Source organism: Stegodyphus dumicola, chromosome 1 (genome assembly GCF_044657685.1).
Source record: "Stegodyphus dumicola isolate Sdum_Otavi_A_Nest chromosome 1, ASM4465768v1".
NCBI lineage: Eukaryota > Metazoa > Arthropoda > Arachnida > Araneae > Eresidae > Stegodyphus > Stegodyphus dumicola.
This window is the reverse complement of record NC_140768.1, coordinates 150,667,072-150,687,706: the sequence shown is the minus strand read 5'-3', so window position 1 is coordinate 150,687,706 and position 20,635 is coordinate 150,667,072. Positions and strand designations below refer to the sequence as shown.

Sequence of the window (20,635 nt, the reverse complement as noted above, 5' to 3'; positions counted from 1 at the left end):
AATTGTCATTGAGAATTAGAACAATGAAACTTCAATGTAAAGAAAAGTAATGAGACCAAACTCCACATGTGCACTGTAACAAAAAACAAAACAAAAAATAAATAAATAAATAAATAAATAAATAAAAATAAATAAATAAATCTAATTAGAAAAAATTACCACCGAATTTCAAAAGTGCACCCATGTTTATTCAAGCATATGTGTACTGCACACACATCTGAGTAGCCACATAAATACATTATGGCAAGAGCCGCTACATAAATATGTTTAGGTGACATATAGGTTAGGTGTCTCATGCATTGCCTCATCAGCACTTTTTACCTCATCAGTTAAAGCTTTTTGGTGGAGGTGTGCAAAATCAGAAAGTACCTCAAAATGTTTTGGCTCCTGAAGAAGAAAGGTCTGTGTCGGATCCTGAAAAAAAGGTCTCTTAGTAACAACTGATAGGCTTTTTTTTTTTTTTTTTTTTTTTTTTTTAATCTAGGCCAAACTAAGGTTACTATTTTTTTAATACTAAGAAAAATTTTAAGGGACATACATGTTCAGATAAACTATAGGTGCATTAAATTTTAATGAGAATGTTATGAGTAAAAATATTCCATTTGTTTCCTACAAGGTTATCAGTACTTCATCAAAAAAGTTTTTCTAAAAAAAACTCATACTTATCAGATACAATACCACAATGTCACTATTTATATTTTGTTTGTAAACAAAAGCCACTCAACATTTGTATCCTGATCCTAAATACAAGAGTTTTTTTTTTTTTTTTTTTTTTAATTGTTCATGAATTCAGATATAAATCTCATATATAACTTTATTATTGCCCTTTATGTAAATTTGCATGGATTTCCATAAAGCTTTTAATATTTTCAGTATCAGTTTTGAAAAATTTTGCTTAGGTACCCTAAACAAATATTGTGAATCTGAAGAGGAATACGTATTTTAAATATAATAAGAAGAAAATTATCATGAATGTATTAAAGCTCATTAAAAATGTTGCAGTAAAATAATAACCATGAAATTCATTAAAAATTCCTCAAAATTAAAAAAAAATATTGATTAAAACTATTTACATTCATATTTCAATTTTAGAGAACAAAATTTCCTAATCCTAATAAAATACATATTAACTTACGCGAGTTAGAAAGCATGGAGTAACATGTCGCCTCTCAGATGTTGAGAATGCAAAACACATTATTATTTTTTAAACTTTTCACTATGAACTAAATTAGAAAAATGTCAAAATTACATGGCATCATCTATAAATATTTTTCATAATTCAACCATATCTTCCATTTATAGCTCCCGAAACAAAATACCACGCACATTGTGATCTTCTTGGCATTTGGCCAAATTTCTAGGTATATATACAGTGGTGGCCAAAATTGTGGACATTTTTGGAAATTTTTATGTTTTTGAACTTTGTATGCGTATAGAAAATGTTGCGTTTCGCAAAATGCAAACTTGTATATATCATTTTAAAGAGAATTTATTACTGAATTCAATACAAAACACCAAATTTAATTATTTGCAATACAAAAAAGTTATATGTACTTTAAATAAAAAACACAGTTATGAAGTGGTTTGTAATGTCTAGCTTTCCTGGCCAATCATTGTTCTTGTTCTGAGAACCAATCAAATGTTAGTAACTGCCAGTAGAAGCTGACATCATGTTTACACTTGAAACAATTCATTATTTTGCTTTGTTCTGTAGAAGGAGGACCTGTTTATTATACACTGCAATTACAAGTAGGAATTTTTGTAAACATTTTTAATATTTAGACAAGAAGCAATGACATCAAATAAAAGAGTACATTGGACACCTAGAAAGAGATGTAATATTATTGTGTTATGAGAAAATGGTCTTTCCTATGCTGAAATTGCAAGACAGGTGGGTGGTTCAGTGACTACATCTGGAGTCCGAAACTTTTGTTTACGTTATCAGGAGACAAATTCAATAAAAAACAAAGAAGGAAAAGGCTGAAAAAGGTGCACCACATCTATTGATGACAGAAGAATAAAAAGACTATGTCTCCAAGATAGAAAAATGTCATCAGCGGCCATCAGAAGTGATCTGAATGATGTTGGTGTTTCTGTCAGTTCAAGAACAATCAGGTGAAGATTAACACATGTTGGACTGAGAGGTAGAATTCCACGAAAAAAGCCTTAAGCAATGAAAAAGACTACAGTGGGCAAAGTAACACATTAATTGGACAAATGATCGGTGGTCACAAGTTATATGGAGTGATGAAACTAAGATATCGTTATTCGGTAGTGATGGGCAAAAATATGTAAGATGTAGAATAGGAGAAGAGCTACATCCTGACTGCATTCAAGCAACAGTGAAGAACCCAGTTAGTGTTATGATTTGGTCATGCATGTCAGCAGATGGTATTGGTCGCCTTCATGTCATCGATGGGACACTGAATGCCAGAAAATACATTGACACTATTCTAGAACCAAAACTTCTACCTTCCATCAGAGATCTCTTTCCCAACAATGCTTCATTTATTTTTCAGCAGGATTCTGCTCTTTGTCACATGGCCAAAATATCGAAAGAGTGGTTTCGTGCAAAGAGCATTAAATTGTTGTCATGGGAAGGAAACAGTCCTGACCTCAATCCTATCTAAAATTTGTGGCACCGCTTGAAAACGCTTGTCCAATTGAGGCGCCCATCAAATAAAAGGGAACTAATTGAGGCTATAATTGTTTCCTGGCATCATGTAATAACGAAAGAAGAGCTTAAAACTCTTGTCAGCTCAATGAAACATCGATGTGAAGCTGTAATCAAAAATAAAGGGTACCCTACTGATAACTCACTGCAATCATCACTATCTAATGTATATCGATAACTATTATCGTTTAACTTTTTTTGTGTTGCAAATAATTGAATTTTGTGTTTTGTATTGAATTCAAAAATAAATTCTCTTTAAAATAATATATACAAGTTTGCATTTTGAGAAACGTAATGTTTTCTATAAGCATACAAAGTCAAAAACATAAAAATTTCCAAAAGTGTCCACAATTTTGGCCACCACTGTATATATATATATATATAAATTTTTAGATGCACGTGATTTTATATATTGGTTCATTTTGAAATTTGACATATTTGTCATAAGCATTAAAAATGCCAAATGTGGTTTACACACTTTGTTAAAACTATTTGAAGTATGAACGATGACCTTTTATCCTCTCGTGTACAGTGAAAAAAGAAAAGGAAACTAGGTTCCTATAAATTAAGAAGTTTGCCAAGTAATTTATTCTTGGTGCAAAAATGCGCCAAGATCAATTTTTAAATTTCTCACCAAAAATTACAAAATCTAGGCATAATTTGAGTTGTAGAATTGAAATATGGAAAAACTGTATATATCATTTCAGAAAAAATCCAATTTTGTGTCAAAATACCTATGTTAGAACAATGCTATATATAAATATAATATATATACTAACAGACATGAAAAACGCAAGTTAAATTTTGACAATAGGTCCAACAGAACAGAGATATAGAACTGGGAAGCACTTCCGCAAAGGATTCGTTAAATGCAAATATTGCCAAAAATGGCGATAAAAGTTAAAAGCTGGTAATCTGGCGAATTTGTTTGTCGGAGGTAGCAACCTGGTTCTACAAGCACTTGCCTCGTCTGTTCGGAACTCCGTTTTGCCGCTGGCCAACGGTGCATCACTACCGAATGAGGTGGTGAAAATCGACGGGGATGAATGATAATTGATAAAATGGCTGTTTAGAATAGTATGGTTGTGTTTGTGTAGCTTACGTAATTTTTAAAATACTTTAAACGCACAGAACCGTAGGGCTCCTAAAATATTATGATTAACGTGGTCCACAATAATATACGTTTTAAATAATTAAGTTTATTTTTATTACTGTTATTTTTACCTAAAATAATAAGAATTAAATCAGTTTTAGTGCTTAAAAATTTCATATATTTTTTACGCATTTTAACAATTACTTTTCAGAGGATGCTAGGTGTTGCTATGTATACAATAGATGATTAGAATGAAACAAAAATTATTATTGGTTCTCTGAGATGACAAAACACTTTTATGTATTCCCAGGGTCATCAAAGTTAGTAAACCACTGCTTTGAGTAATTAATCAAAGTTTGAATGAATCTTGAAAGATAACAAACAAGATGTACAATGTTTCTTCTAGTTTTATTTATAATGCTACTTTAAAGGATTTGAATATTATTGAAGATTCTTGGCATCGTCAAATTTATTATGAAAAAGGCAGTTGTTTCAAAATAAAATATTTTAAGCTAACAGCAAGTAAATTCAAAAAACATGTTTGAAAAATTGCTTGTGTAAAATGAATGTTTTAAATGTATTATTTATTAAAGAACCCATTAATCTATTATATGTACAGTAGCACTAATTATTAAACATAATTTTGAGAATATTGACAAGCAAAGCATTTGATGAAAAACACACTTTTTACTAAAAATATTAGTATTCTGTATGAATGACAGAGAATATATGTAATAAATACCATGGCCAAACTTTATAAAGAAACCAAAAAAAAAGTATGTTCTACCTCGACACTTGAAAAAGTAATCCTGCTGTCCAACACATAGTTAATTTCAGATTACATGATATTGCAAGCATTTATTTTCTTCAGATTTTTCCTACAGCTGGTTAAGACCATTGAGTACTGGTAATTTGATCTGGTTTCATAGCATGGTTGATTTTTCTAGTTTTCCACATATGTAATGCAAATACAAGTCAGTTCCCCTTAGAAAGTTGTTCAAAAAAGCATCCTACTTCAGGTCGATAGCCGCTATTCTTTACTATATTCAAATAACCTAAACTTTCCTTCAGATTCTACATTGACATGTTATATCTGTTTAAAGCAGGATAATGATCATTCAGCTTCTATCCATGTGGCAAGAGTATATTTAAAACATGTCAGAACCATGGGGTTCATAACAAAAATCGACCATGTTTTAATCTTGAAAACTTTATAAATTTTCCCCGAGTTTCTTACGTCATGGGTTTCATTAACAAGATATTCATACTTTTGTTTAAGTTCACAAACAGCTGAGCAATACAATCGCTGAATACTGGTAGCTTGACCCAAGTTTCAATCTTCAGTATTCAGTATCTTGGGCCATCACACTGTCATGCCCCCTAAAACTATTACTGCTTGGCATAATAACAATCTCAATTGACTATGTTAACCACTTTGTCAAAACTAAAATATCAGCTGCAGTCTCTCCAAAGACTCTCACTATAAGAGAGATTTAAAATGATCTTTCTTAGGATACAAATAGGTTTGTCAACATCTCACAACAATTCATGAACGTTTCACGCAAAGCATTTACGACTCATTTCAGATACAACATTTTGAGAAGTGTTTCATCTGCCTTTTTCATATGTATGGCCGTATCATTCAGAAGAAAATGGTGTCATGTTTAATTTCATCAGGCCTGATGCAAGGTCTAAAATACTGGAACAGCTGGTTTTTCCCAAATCTGTTATAAGGAGAAATAGTTTGATGACATCCTGGAACTGGAATTATCCTAGGGTACATATAAATTTGTCAATAGCATTGGTTATTTTATAAATGGAAATGAGAATACTGCTTTTTCCATTGTCACTTTGGATATTCTAAATTGCACTAATGTTGTATACATTAGTGCATTGAATTATGTCCATTTTAAGGTAAATTTGCGGAACATCATTTCGTATAAGTTTCCAAACATCTTTTCAGAGATGGACTTTCTTACAAGATTCAGATAATGAAGATATATTTAGTGATCATCAGTCTGAATCAGTAAAAGACTGCAACTCTTCAGAAGACATTCCTTTTGATCAAACTGACTATTTTGTAGGAAAAGATAAAACAACAAAATGGAAGAAAGAATTCTTTCGAATTCAAAGATGCATGGCTTCTCATAATATCATAAAAATATTGCCTGACAATGCACATATATCTAAAGATGTGGCTTCACCTATAGCTGCATGGAAGCTAATATTTGATGACACAATGATTGAAATGATTGTGAGATGCTCTAATATTTATGTAAAAAGTATTTCGGGAAATTTTAAAAGAGAAGCAAAACCTATGGGGAAAGAAGAATTTCTTGCTTTTTTAGGACTCTTATACATAGCTGGATTGCAAAAATTCTCCCATGTAAATGTTTGAGAATTATGGGTGACTGAAGGAACAGGATAGGATATTTTTCGTAAAACAAATGAACTATCAGCGTTTTCTTTTCATTCTTTGTGCCTTACGATTTGATGATGTCGGAACACGGAATGGCAGAAGAAAGAGTGATAAATTAGCTCCAATAACAGATTTGTTTAAAAATTTTGCCAAGAATTTTCAGAAATTATATCATGTAGGGAAATGCATGACTTTGAATGAAAAGCTAGACCTTTTCGAGGATGATACTCCTTTCGGCAGTATATGCCTAAGAAACCTGCAAGATATGGTATAAAGATATTTATTATGGTTGATTTTAGAATCTTCTATACTTTCAACATGGAAATTTACTCAGGTCAGCAGCCCGATGGGCCATACGAGAAAGTCAACAGTTCTTGTGAAAAAGCAAATCCTAGCTCCATTATACAATTCTGGAAGAAACGTTACCACAGACAGTTGATATACCAGTTATGAATTGGCCAATTTCTTACAGAAAACTAAAATTTCTATTGTTGGAACAATATGCAAGGATAAGATCATTATCCCACTTGAATTTGTGTCGAATAAGATTAGAGAACAGCATTCAACCGTCTTGGGGTTTCAAGAAGATATAATGCTACTTTCTTTATGGCTGAAAAGAACAAATGTGTTAGCCTTTTGTCAACTATGCACAATGATAACCATACTGATGAAAGCATGGGAGATTTGAAGAAATCTGAAGTAATTATGTTTTATAACATGACAGAAGGAGCAGTTGATATAGTCGACGAAATGGGTGGCACTTACTCTGTGGCCAGAATATCAAACCGATGGCCTATGGGCATAATTTTTTTCGCTATTAAATATTGCTGGCATAAATTCAATGATGTTGCTTTTATCTACTAAAACTACAATAGAGAAGTTCAGGAATAGGAGGCACTTCTGATTTGGCCATTGCACTTTTAGATCCTCATTTGAAATCACAACGGAGATTCTCTTCAAGATTTGCACACAAAGAAAATAAAATTATGTTACCGGAGATGTTACATGAGCTCAAGGGAAAAAGCCAGAAAATCAAAAACTGTATGAAGAGTAAAAAAATATATGTCAAGAACACTGTGAAATAGAAGCTTCATGCATAAACTACAAAATATCTAACTCTTCTTGAGCCTAATTGATTTGAAAATTAATTATATAACTCATTCTCCATGTAATAGTTCTGCATAATATGGATTATAATTGCATTCAAAAATAAAAAACACAAATTTCTCATAGAAATCAATGATTCCTAGCCATCTGAAGAAAACGTAAGTACTTTTGATTTATTTATTATTAATTTAAAAATTAACATTATTTTTAAGCTATTTTATATAATAAATGTTGTAATAAATGCAGAATGCATTATTTTACTGAATTGGAATAATATGTTTCATTTGTATGTCATTTAATTGCGACGCGCGTTCTCGTGTTACATAATACAGCGCTTATCCTCCCGGGTTAACTATACACTGCTAAATGTCATTATTAACCTATTTATTTTACTTCTATATGCTAAATATCTTATAACTTGACTGTACACCGCTAAAACCATGGCTTCCATATGATAAATATCATGCAACTTAACTATACACCGCTAAAATCATGGCCGATTAGTGGTGCGCGAGCTTGGCGAATAAAGAAGTGTCAAGAAAGTGTCAGAAAGTGAAGAGAAAAGAAAGTGTCAAGAAGCTTCATATGCTTTGCGTTCTGAATACCTGCAATTTTGGCTTAGTGATATTTTTATTTCATAACATGGTTATTCAAATACTTCCTTTCTGAAAAATATTCCTTTTGAGAACAAACAGGTAATTCCTATTTCGATTATTAATGACAAGTCATAAAATGCACTGCCAAAAACAAAACAAAAAAAAAAAAAAAAAAAAAAAAGAGTTACACAAACAAACAATTAATTTTATGTACATCTCAATATTAGTTGCTTTCAGAACTAAAAGTTCATAAATTTATTATACTTTTTTTCAGAAAATTAAAACTATAACTCATTTTTAAAAGTATGGAATACATTCATCTGAGTTAATGAAAATAAAAGTATGATTTACTCTGTATGTGTTATGAACCCACAGCCAGAACATGAAATTCAATTATTTTAGTTTTATATTTTTATAGGTGATATGTCCAGATAAATAAAGGTTATTCGTTAAAAAATATTCGTTAAAAAATAAAGGTTAATCTTTGGATTATGGTAACTCGGCGATTTTTTGGCGATCAACCCTGCTACAGCAACCTGCTAGTTTTTGTTTGAACGCCATTTTGTTTTCACAAAGTAAAGGCATTTTTTTTTTTTTTTACTCAACATTTTTTTCCAACAATCTGCTAGCCGAATTACGCTTATGCCAGAACTTTTATGGAACAAAAGTGCTTAATCATGACGAAGATTAGGTGCGAAATTGGGAGAAGGTGCAGAATCGCAAACTGCTTACCGCGTTTTTAATTATTGCACATACACGGTATCCACGTACACGTCGACCTATTTTCACTTAAAAAAACATCCCAGAATTGAACAAAAATGGCATTGCGCACACTCTTGACTTTATCCATGTACACTGCTAAAGTCCTAGCTAGTAACCTTTATCGCCTTACCAAAATGTCGCCAAACTACCTGTTACCATATTCCAAAGATTAGTCAAAATGGTTACACATAAACACATAGTAATGCGTTTTGTTAAAATAATTTTTTACAATAAGGAAATATTTTATTTAAATTAATAAATAAAAAGAGAAATAAATTTAACATCACTAACAATACAAGTCAATTATAGAGGCAACGAATCTGAAATATGAGGATTTTCATTCGTATGAATGCGCATATGCTTGTTTAAATGTGCTTTTGATACATACAGATTGTTACATATACTACACAGATACGGTGTTTTGCCAACATGAATAAGCATGTGAATCTTCAGGTTATGCTTTTTTGAAAATGACTGATCACATATTTCACATTTATATGGATCCTCTCCTGTATGAGTGCACATGTGCTTCTGCAATATACAGCTTTTTTCAAAGCATTTGCCACAGATGTTACATTCATGAGGCTTTAAAATGGGATGGGTATATTTATGCATTCTTAATAGATCTTTTGATGGAAAAGATCTGTTGCATATGTCACATGCATATGATACATCATCAAAGTGCTTACGCAAGTGAGACTTCAAGGATCTGGGATTTGCAAATGAGATGCTGCACATGTCACATACAAAAGGCTTCTCACCTGTATGGGTATACATATGAATTTTAAGATAAAATCTACGCACAAACGACTTGTCACATAAATTACACATATGCGGCTTCTTCTCTTTGTGAGTATACATGTGGTAAGTTAAGCTATTTTTCCGTACAAACGATTTGTTGCATATAGTACACTGATGTGGTTTCTCGCCTGTATGACTGCTCATATGATAGTTTAAAATATACTTATTTGCAAACGATTTACTACATATCTCACAAACAAAAGGTCTTTCACCTGTGTGCTCACGCATATGTATTTTTAATTTATACATTTGTGTAAATGATTTTTTGCACAACTCACATTCATATGGCTTCTCACCACTGTGAACAAAGGTATGGTCTTTTAAAGCAGATTTTTTTGCAAATGTTTTATTACACACATCACATACATAAGGTTTGTTACCTGTATGAACATACCTATGTGCTTCTAATGCACATTTATGAGAAAATGACTTATGACAAATGTCGCACAAGTGCGGCTTCTCACCCGTATGGGTACGCATATGCGTTTTAAAATTACCCCTTGAGGTAAAGGAGTATCCACACACAGAACACACGTAAGACGCGGCACTCATTTTGACAAACAAAAACGGTTTTCTTGAGCCACCTAAACAAAACAAAATAATAATTTTTGTTAGCATTCTTCAATACATCTTTCAGCTTATTGGCAGACAAACATAATAGACGAAAGAATCTAAAGCAAGGTTCTTTAATATACTAATCGAATCTAAAGAGGATCTCCCTATAGATTCCATGGAGGTAAGAAGTAAGATGGAGCCGCCCTAAACAAGTTTCTCCGTACCCTGCTCTGAAGCACCGGCGATCTCTACGTGGTGACCAAAACATTGGGTCATTTACCATTGAGTTCTATGGGATTTGACGCGTTCGGGTGTAAATATTTTGTAATTACGTCGCAAATATACATATAAATGTATATATTTTCTTTTTCTACAACACTTCAGAGTCCTAAGTATGTGAAAACAACATATTTTTAAACAACATTTCATTCTGAACGGAATTAAATGCTATACTTTTCACAGGTCAGTTTTCTCAGAATGGTTTAATTTGAATGAAATATTTTCACAAGTTTTCGTTAATTACATTAGAAAAAAAATAAAGGTAATTCGATTTTATTCGGTTAAGGTACAAAAATTAAGATCAAAGTTTATTGTATTATTAATATTAAAATTATGCATTATTTCTTTTCTATTTATAGAGTTTCTTCCTAAAATACTTTCTTAAAAATGACATGATTTTTTGGCTTCTTTTAAATCGAAAAATGTAAGTCAATTTATAATTAATGCTCTATTCGGTTCATTTTAAATTATTAAATAGGTATTAAATAGTATTTGACTTCTTCTGAACATTTCTGAAAGGGAATAAAATAAGTTTTTTTTTTAAGTATTATTTAAAACTTTTAACTGAGTTATTATAAAATGTAAAGGGAATAATTCTTTTAATTATACTTATCAGATTTTTTTTTTTTTTTTACTCTTCATTTCAACAATACATATTCCAAAACTCTTTATTACGTTCTTAAGTGCGCATCTCATACCATTTGCTTTACAATACCTTTTAACACGGGCGGCTAAAACCCGCCGGGAACTGGAGAAATTCAACCAATCAGAGACAACCGTTGCGCCAGGAACTTTTGGCGTCATTTTCCGATCGCCAAACGCAATTTTTGTGCAAAACTGGTATACAAGAAAGCAGTTGTTAATGTTATGGTAACTTGTTCGTATTTCTTGGGTAGAAGTAGTTCATTTGTTTTGGTTATTTTGTGTTGCCATGATATGATTTAATATTTAATTTACTGTAGAAGCGATAAGTGAAGTATGTAAATCTCAATTTCGAAAACAAATACAACTTTTTATTCCACTCAATTTGCTAACTCGATACCCAATAACTTTTCTTTACTTTTAAATAAAGGGTAAAAATAATAATTGATAAAAATTACTTACTGTGAAATTTCTGGGCTCTTTGTGTATTTGAAAATGCTTGGTGATATCTAGGTTCATATTATTTCATGTACTCTAAACATCGTGAAATTCAACAAAGAAAAATATTTTAAGAATGTGTCTTTTTTTTATTATTATTTAAACTACTTTTAAAACTTTTAGAAATTTCTCTTTTGTATATTTTTCCGTAGGCAAAAATCACATTAACAAAAGCTCCTACTGAAATATAGAAAATACAATGATTATTCAGAGAATCTGTATATTAAAATGCTGATGTGGAATAACTCATAAAATAACCCAAGTAAGCCAGTGACCAATAATCAGGTAACCCAGTAACTCCCAAAAGAAAAAAAATAATTGAAAAAATTAACATGAAACTTGTTTATGCATTATTCTCCATCGAAATAATTCTGTTTCATTTCATTGTGTTATGTAAAAATAAAGATGTAATTTTTAAAGTCTTGGAACATTAGCACAATCAAGTAATTTTTATTCATGATGAATCTGTGGGGTATTTTACACTTTATATTACACTGTATGCGTTACTATGTACATTATTTTCTTTCATTGCCAAGACTTTTCTGAATAATATGCAGTAATTTATCACCTTCATTAGGTTTGTAATTATATTTTAGGAAATCACACAGTCTTGAAGCTGCAATTTTAATTCCACTTGCTTATGATTTCAGATGTCATGTATTAATCCCTAGCAGAAATTCTGTATAAGTTTTCTTGAAATCCAAAGCATTTTCTTTTTCTATACAAATAAAATATTCCAACAACAGCTATCACCATTGGATGCCTCTAATTTTTATTTTGTAAAGAGCAACAAATTGTATATTGTAGTCTACACATCTGCTGCCTATGTTCCTATAATTTGCTATCATTTCTCATTGTGGAATTGTGGTGAATTTTCACAATTCTGTATTACACATATTAGAGCACGCATAAAAATATTTCAATTGGTAAGAGATTGTATAAGTGTTTTCTTTCTTTTTTAAAAAAAGTTCTGTATCAATGGTAGTAATTTATTTAATTCATTATTGCAAAGCAGGAAAACAGTATCTTCTTAAGGGTAGAAGACTTTCATGAAGTATATGTTTAAAAGAATATGACTTCTGTTTATGCGGCACAAGAGAAATATCCCATGCAGCTAGCCTGTCCAGCAGTGTTCAAACTATTAGTGCTTCTTAGTCTTATCCACTCAACTGCCACGTCCGGATTTATTTATGTCAAGCGCCCTTGGGCTTTAATTTTGGAACCGGCAACATTGCTCTTCGCAATAGCTCGGTCAGTTATAGAGTCTAAGTCTAATGATGAATACTAATTATGGAAGATAGTAATAATTTTTCTCAGTGTGAAAATTTTGTGACCATTTTATAGAAAGTTTCTCACTGTAGTCTGCTCCAGAATCTTTGGATGAAGTTATCATTACATGATATATCATAATTTATTCTTTATATTCAAACTGATTGGGGAACTTCATTTTTTTTTTTTTTTTTTTTTTTTTTTTTTTTTTCCATCTGGAATAATTGTTCCTAGTAGCAGAATAACTGCACACAAAGGACTCTGTTTATAATTGTTATTCTCCAAGCAGATTTAATAAATTAACATCATTCAGTTTATTATACCAGTGTTGTATAAGAGTCAAAAAACGGCTTTAAGACAAATGGGTGGTATCTGAGTATAAGTGTGCATTTAGTTACAATAATTAGTAATAATCATTTATTGTTTTACAATGGTTTACATTAATGTTATATCTTCCTAATATCTAACATGTTAAATAACAATTCTATTTTGCTTGGTTTAAGATTGGTTCCTAGGGACCAATGCTATATTGAATATGTTAAGAAATGACTGATGAAGTGTTAAATTGATAAAAACAACTTACTTATACATAGAAAACAAACACTTGAAATTTTGAACTTTAAGTTATATTTTGTGATTATCCATATGATCCATGCGCAAAAAATATTTTAAAATATAGTATTAAAAAAGAAAATTTACAGAGTTTAAAAATTTATTAAAAAATATTCATATTATGCTACATAATCTGATATTTTGAGCAATATATATTAAATTGTAATTTATCAACCTAGATAAAATTTTGATTAAAATATCTAGTGATGAGCTATTAAAATATTAACAAAGAGCACACACTTTATTTTATAAAATTCAAAATACCAAATTATGTTTAATTTTTAAATGTTTTAATTTTTACAAAAACGGAAAACAAATAGTAACTGTGCATGAAAAAAAAATTAAATAAGAAATATCATGGAAATTACATAAAATAGCAAATAAATTTCATGATGTGCACAATTTGTGCCAGAAGTTGCCCCTCACTTTTCTTCTCACATCAGTTGATCATTTGTAAGGTTTTAAGAACTAGCAGAGATTTTTCAAAAAGTTTCTATTCTGCTAAAGGTTTCCCCATTTAGCATTGTTTTTAAATCTAAAACTTCATGTGAGTCAAAGAAGGTCTTATGGAAACACTTTTCGTTAAGCTTAAAGCCTGCTTAGCTTCACCTCTATTAATACTAATAGTCTTCATAATAACTATACCTTCCTTTACACTATTAGGAATTCCATTATGCAGTTTTCATGTTAAAACCATCTCGATGGAAATCCTAAAATAATTTATTTATATTTCATGTTTTAATGTAAAATTTAACGTATGTTAAAGTACGGTTACAACATGCAAGATGTTTTTCCCTGGAATAAGTAATAAGCAAACAAAAAGAACAAAGGACAAATTGAGCAAAGGATGCGTGCAAACTTCGTACATTTCATCACTGAAGATATCATAATGGACTTTTTGTACCCCATTTAATGTTGCAAATACCTAATATTACTGATACTAAGAATAGGCTAAATAGATTTCACTTGTATATATATCAAAGCTATATTTGCAGACATCTTTAGAAATTTCAAGACACTTTCAACTCAGACTAATTGCCAAGCAGGCTCATTTCCATTGTAGAACTGATGGTAATGAAAAAGCTGATTTCCTCACACAGAAAAAACAAATTTACTGAGTGCATTAGATTTCACTTTCTAAAGCTTTTGACGAATTTAATTTTTAAATTTTTCATGCAGAGTCATTTCGAGCATGTAATCGAAGAACTTGGAATGTTGTTCGAACAAATCCACCTGTGGTCCCAGGTTCTCAAAAATATATAGTTGTCACAAAATTTGTCAGGTCATGAATTTCAAGATTAAAATAAATCAAGAAGGCTTAGAATGATGCAGAATTTATATAATTCTTATTAATTTTGAGTGTTATATGTGTTCTTCAAAAGGCCAGGAATAAAAACCTTTTTTCATTTTTATTGAAGAAGAGGGACCTACGTCAGTTATTTCTTAAAACTGACACAAGATTTTATGTTAAGCTGCTATTTTTGCCTTACTTTAATTTTATATGTTTTTGTCAGTTAAGTATGACATACTTTTATCTGCTCTTGAATGTCAGAAACATTAATTTTTCTAAACCATGGGTTGTATCAAAATAAAGTACTTTGGAAGTAGATTTAAGCAAAATAAGTATGTTTCAGAGAAGACTCATAAGTATTACAGAAATATAAATTCTAATTGTATTGGAAGCCTATAACTTTAAAATACATAATTACAAATGTTTGATATGTACATACTTGGTTATATGGTACCTGTCCCCATACTGCTTGATAAGAGTACTCTAGCTGATGTATTTTGTGTAATATCTACACGACACATATATTTCACTGGCATGTCGCTTTCCGCAGCCACAGTAATCTTGTTTGCAGATCAGACTTAATATTGGGTACAAATACTTTGTTTTTCATTTACCATTTTATACAGATCATCAGACAAGATAAACTAAGCAAAAGGTGTCCAAATATATAGTTAGGATATAAACCTAACTATCAGTGTTCAGCAGTCTTACCATTCATGGGCTCTTTTTCAGATGATTATCAACTGCATTATATTACATTATAAAGATCCTCCCATTTTACACTCCTCATGTTATGCTAATGACAATTTTTCTAAAAATCTATTTGTTACATGCATTAATCTTTCACACATCCTTCTTTTGAAATTGGGAAAGAATTCCAGATTTTATTAGATAAACAAAACACTTTAATAAAATTTCATATTAACCTTTTCAAAAATACAGTACATTTGAGATTTTTACTATCAATTTATTCAACGTGCTACATTTCTTAAAAATCAAATATCACACAAAAACGTAAGGCATTTTAGAAAAAGTTCAATCAAATTGTTTATTATTATTTAGGAATCTTCTAATATATATATATATATGTTCTGCATGTGGCTTTGTTGGCTAAATTTAAGTACCTATTAAATACTTATATACGTAGCGTATTCGGAAACTAAGTACCGTTTCATTCTAGCGCCGTCGCCGCGCCGTGGTAGGCGTCCCGCGCATGCGCACTAGTCTTTCTTGTTCACTGACTTTCAATTGTCGCCATTTTGGTTGCTCTATGTTGTGTTTTCAGTTTGCTGTGCACATTCAAAATGTTTAAGACAATTAGTTCTCCCGCTGACTGTGAGATTCGTGCCGTGATTAAATTTTTGAACGCGAGGAATGTTAAACCGGCCGAAATTTATCGTCAAGTGACACAGGTTTACGGTGAATACGCGATAAGTGATGAAATGGTGAGAAAGTGGGTAAGAATGTTTAATGCAGGTCGAACAAATGTCCACGCCGAGGCTCGGAGTTGTCGGCCTTCTGTTGTCACCGATGATTTGGTAAGGAAAGTTGATGAAGCAATTCATGAGAACAGACGCTTCACAATGACAACTCTTTCAGAGGCATTTCCACAAATTTCACGTACTGTTTTGTTCGAAATTGTGTCTGACCGCTCGAATTATCGCAAACTGTGTTTCCGATGGGTTCCAAAAATGCTCACTGATGTTCACAAAACAAAGCGACTTGGTAGTGCCCTGACATTTCTCACGCGGTACAGTGATGAGGGAGAAAACTTTTTAAACTAAATTGTGACAGGTGATGAAACTGGGGTGTGTCATTTCACACCAGAATCGAAACAACAATCGATGGAGTGGAGACACACTCATTCACCGAAAAGTGTGGAGTCGTGGTTATCGAAACTGGCGGGAAGTTTCTTTGACGATGGTATACAAAAACTGGTCACCCGCTGTGACAAGTGTTTGATCATTGGCGGAAACTATGTTGAAAAATAGTTTAAGACATGTATTTTCATGTAAAAATAAAATTGGATTCGAAAAAATTGTTTTACTATCTTTTTTTTCAAAACGGTACTTAGTTTCCGAATACGCCTCGTATATATATAAAGAAAGAAAAAAGCAACACTTCTTCTGCACAGGCCAAATTAATAAGCCTTTTTTATGTGCATTTTTTTCTTGATGATCAAAAAATAAATTCTTTCTGTAATTTTCAGTGCCACAAAATAAAGTGAAATGTCCAATTTAGCATAAAACTTTTGCGATACAACACCGTACACCTTTTTTTGCGGGAACAGGCTAGAAATTTTATTATACATTTCACGTGATATAATCCACCGAATTTTCCGTATTCACTACATTGTCTTTTATAGCAATAAAAGTTAGAAAACTATTATAAATTGATGCGAAAAAGACGTAATCAAAAGAGGAATATGAGCGGAAAATAAATCCAAAACAAACCCTTCGATTGCTGGCATAAAAATTGGTCGCCAAAAGCAGCCTCCGGCGGTAGCTTATTCTGATTGGTTGAATTTCTTCAGTTCCCGGCGGGTTTTAGCCGCCCGTCCTTTTAACACATTGCTTTCCAATACGAACAATTCTTGCTTAAATAGTTTTATAACGTATTTGTCAATAGGATTTCAATCTATGTTTACAATTCAATATTAAGGTTATTATATATTTAGATAACATTCATAATCATTATAAATTAGATACATTTAATCACTAGATTTCTTCACAGTACTTTCACAGTTGTTTATAAGTGAATAAATTCTTCATTTCAAATACATTTATAAATAATTTAATGAATATTTAAGTATTTTGTCAAAGGCAGATACATGCTTTTTGCAAGCACATGCATAAATACCCATACATATTTCCTATTTATCATTTCCGGCATGTGCAAATCTTTAATTTCTGTCCATTCACTATATTTTTCGTGTAAAGTAATTTACACTAATTTAGCATACACCCGAAAGTTTTACATAAAAAATATATATGAATATAATTTGAATGAAAATTATAAGTATTATTTTTAATACCCACTCAAAGGTCAGTTTTCTTCAAAATTCCTCCACGATGGCATCTCTCTCTTTAGGCAGATAGACCTTGTATGCGTTACTCTATTTAATAAAAACTTAATCTGACCTATGTGCCTAATTACAAATATTTTAACATACATAATTTTATATTTACATTTAGCCATCAAGTTTCAAACTTTTCAAATCTTCTAGAAAATAAATTTTGGCAGATCTCTTTTAGCAATTTTCTTAAAATCTATATTTTTGTAGTGCAACAGCTTAGAATTTTATAAAACAAATTCATAATCAAAATCTCTTCTAAGTCCTGCCCCACTTTTGTAGTCCGTCACAATTATGTACAGACACACGCCAAAGGTGTACGGAAAAATTTACCGTGACGTCATGGGCTTCTGGATGGGTTACAATATTTGGCTTTTTATCACGTTTCGCGGTGAATTATGGCAAAGATTAACAATTTATCGTGCGATGTAAACAAACATCGAAGATTTCTTGTTAGGGTGCAAACGTTGTTGTAGTCAAAGAATATCTTAGATATTCGTTGTTGTAGTGTTCGCTTATTAATAAATTTCTTCTGGTGATAATTCAGTTAAAATCACTGACAAAAGTTTGATAGGACATGTGAGAACTTCCATTGCAGTGTTCTTTGAATTAACATTTATTTCCTGCTAAACGTATTATAAATAAAAGAACAAAACAATTTCAATTTTTAATATCTCTGTTAGCACTTCATATAATTTTTTTAGTGGTATGAATAAATTTTGTGCATATTGATTTAAAAGTATTACCATCAGGGATACAAAACTGAGTTTTTTTTCCTCTTACGAAAGCACTGAAACTGTTTAATTATAAAAATACTATTTTAATACTGAATTTTGAACGCATTTTTTCTGTTGATAATTTAGTTAATCGTAAAATGACTGTGCTTTCGCATAATTTAACATCATTTGTGAAGTGAATGACACTAAATTTCAGATGTGATGATTTTTTAAATTGTTTCTGCCTCTGAAATAAAAATTTATTCTAATGTTTTGCGAGTTTTTAAGTGTATCAAAATGTCAATGTTCCATCAGCACTTGTGCAGAAACATGGGAAATTGACTCATCGTTTGTTGTAATTATTATGTCATTTAATGTGAGCAAAATGTTGCAACGTATTTGATTTTTTTCTTGATGAATTTGAAATTATGAAAAAATAACGTATGGTGTAGATGATGACAGAAATTTTTAATGAATGAATTTAGAAACTGTAAGATGAAAAGAATTTTACCTTTGATCTGATTCACAACTGCATGTCACAAAACATACTTCATAAAGTATGCCGAAGTTTTATTCCTTGCAAAAAACATGATATCTATTATTCAAGTTTGTGATTAGAGAATTATTATAGAGCAATGAAAGAATATGATCTTCGTGAGGGGAGCTGTATTCTTCATAATGAGGAAAATTTGGAATTTTATTCCTTGCAGAAAACATGGTATCTGTTATTCCAGTTTGCGATTAAGGAATTTTTATAGAGCGATGAAAGAATATGATCTTCGTGAGGTGAGCTGTATTCTTCATAATGTCGAAAATTTGGATGAAAGTGCAAATGAATTAATAAGGACTAACCTCCTTGGTGTATTTTCTGCATCTTCTAAATACATATTTTGAAACCATGTTTCAGAAAACACAATAATAAACTGTTTTAAGCAGGATAACTTTTACTGATGGCAAAATCAGTCACTTTCCCAAACAGATCCAAGTACAAAATATGAAAAAAATGTCTTTGAATATGATGATGAGAAAACTTTCTTACTTATTATTTCTCAAAACTGTCTCACCCAGTGCTCATAAACTGTGTATGAATGAAATTTTTCATGACAACTGCATGCTCTCCACTATTATTGAATTTTTAGCTCTTATTTCTTAATAAAAGTCCTGTGGAAACATGCAATTTTATATTTCTATTATACAACCATTTATTTAGTTAAACTGTATTGCAATTTCCTTGGGCATATTTCTCATCATTTAATATTATGATTCAGTTTTTACTATCAACACAGATATGGACGAATGTAATGATATGCAAAACAGTGTGTGCTTTTTTTGTAGAAAATGCAGTCGAACTTTCCAAAGAGAATAACCTCTTACTTAAATAGATTTGTATTATGGGAGTGGTTATCTAAGGAAATGTGCTATTAGTGATGTTCTATTATCAGCCATTATTATTTTATATCAAGTATGCTAATCATTCGCAAAGGACCTCTTCACATAAATTTTCTCTCCATTATACATGTATAAATCAACTAGTTGAATGCTTTGGCATAATCAATAAAGTATTACTATTTGCACAGTGATGTTTTGGTAAAAGTATATTTACGAGTACCCATTGGTGATTTTTGGCGGCACATGGATACCGAGTTTGTGCACATTGACCTACATAAATGCGACACGAAAAATTAAAAATTATGATCAGAACAAGAGAGTTATAATAAAACATTGGTATAACAAATACATTTGTTAATGGAAAAAAACATCACAGAATTGCACAAACTAGGCATTGTGCACTGCCTTGACTTTCTTTATCCATGAACACGTTGACCTATTTTCACTTAAAAAATCACCAGAGAATTGCAGAAACTTGGCATTGTTCGCTCCCTTGACTTTATTTATTGACTGAGTATATTTACGGATGTACAGAACATTCAACTACTCAACAATCAACATAAATGAAACAACAACTTGGCAATAAATGAAACAACATCTTCGCAATAATACAAGGGGTACCCTTCAGTCTACTCTAACCGATGCTTTATATAATTGCCTGTACTTCTGATGAAATGATATTGTAGCTTTTGCTTACAATATTTTATCAATAATTATTTTCTTTTCTATTAAGAGCATGTATAGTCCTCACTCTACCTTTATTTACCTCATCTTTATGATATGCATTGCTATGCTTAATTTGACATCTGCTTTCTATTTTAAATATTTTTCCTCCTCTTTTTTTTTTTTTTTTTTTTTT

The 20,635-nt window shown here is 31.0% G+C and overlaps 1 protein-coding gene across 1 annotated transcript; it reads right to left on the bottom strand.

The window, feature by feature from the left end:
- Positions 1 to 449: 449 nt before the first annotated feature.
- LOC146999335 (uncharacterized) lies at positions 450 to 10,070 on the bottom strand. The gene has a single exon (XM_085822034.1). The coding sequence runs from the start codon at positions 10,068 to 10,070 to the stop codon at positions 8,955 to 8,957; it is 1,116 nt and encodes a 371-aa protein (XP_085678160.1). The 3' UTR covers positions 450 to 8,954.
- Positions 10,071 to 20,635: the final 10,565 nt, after the last annotated feature.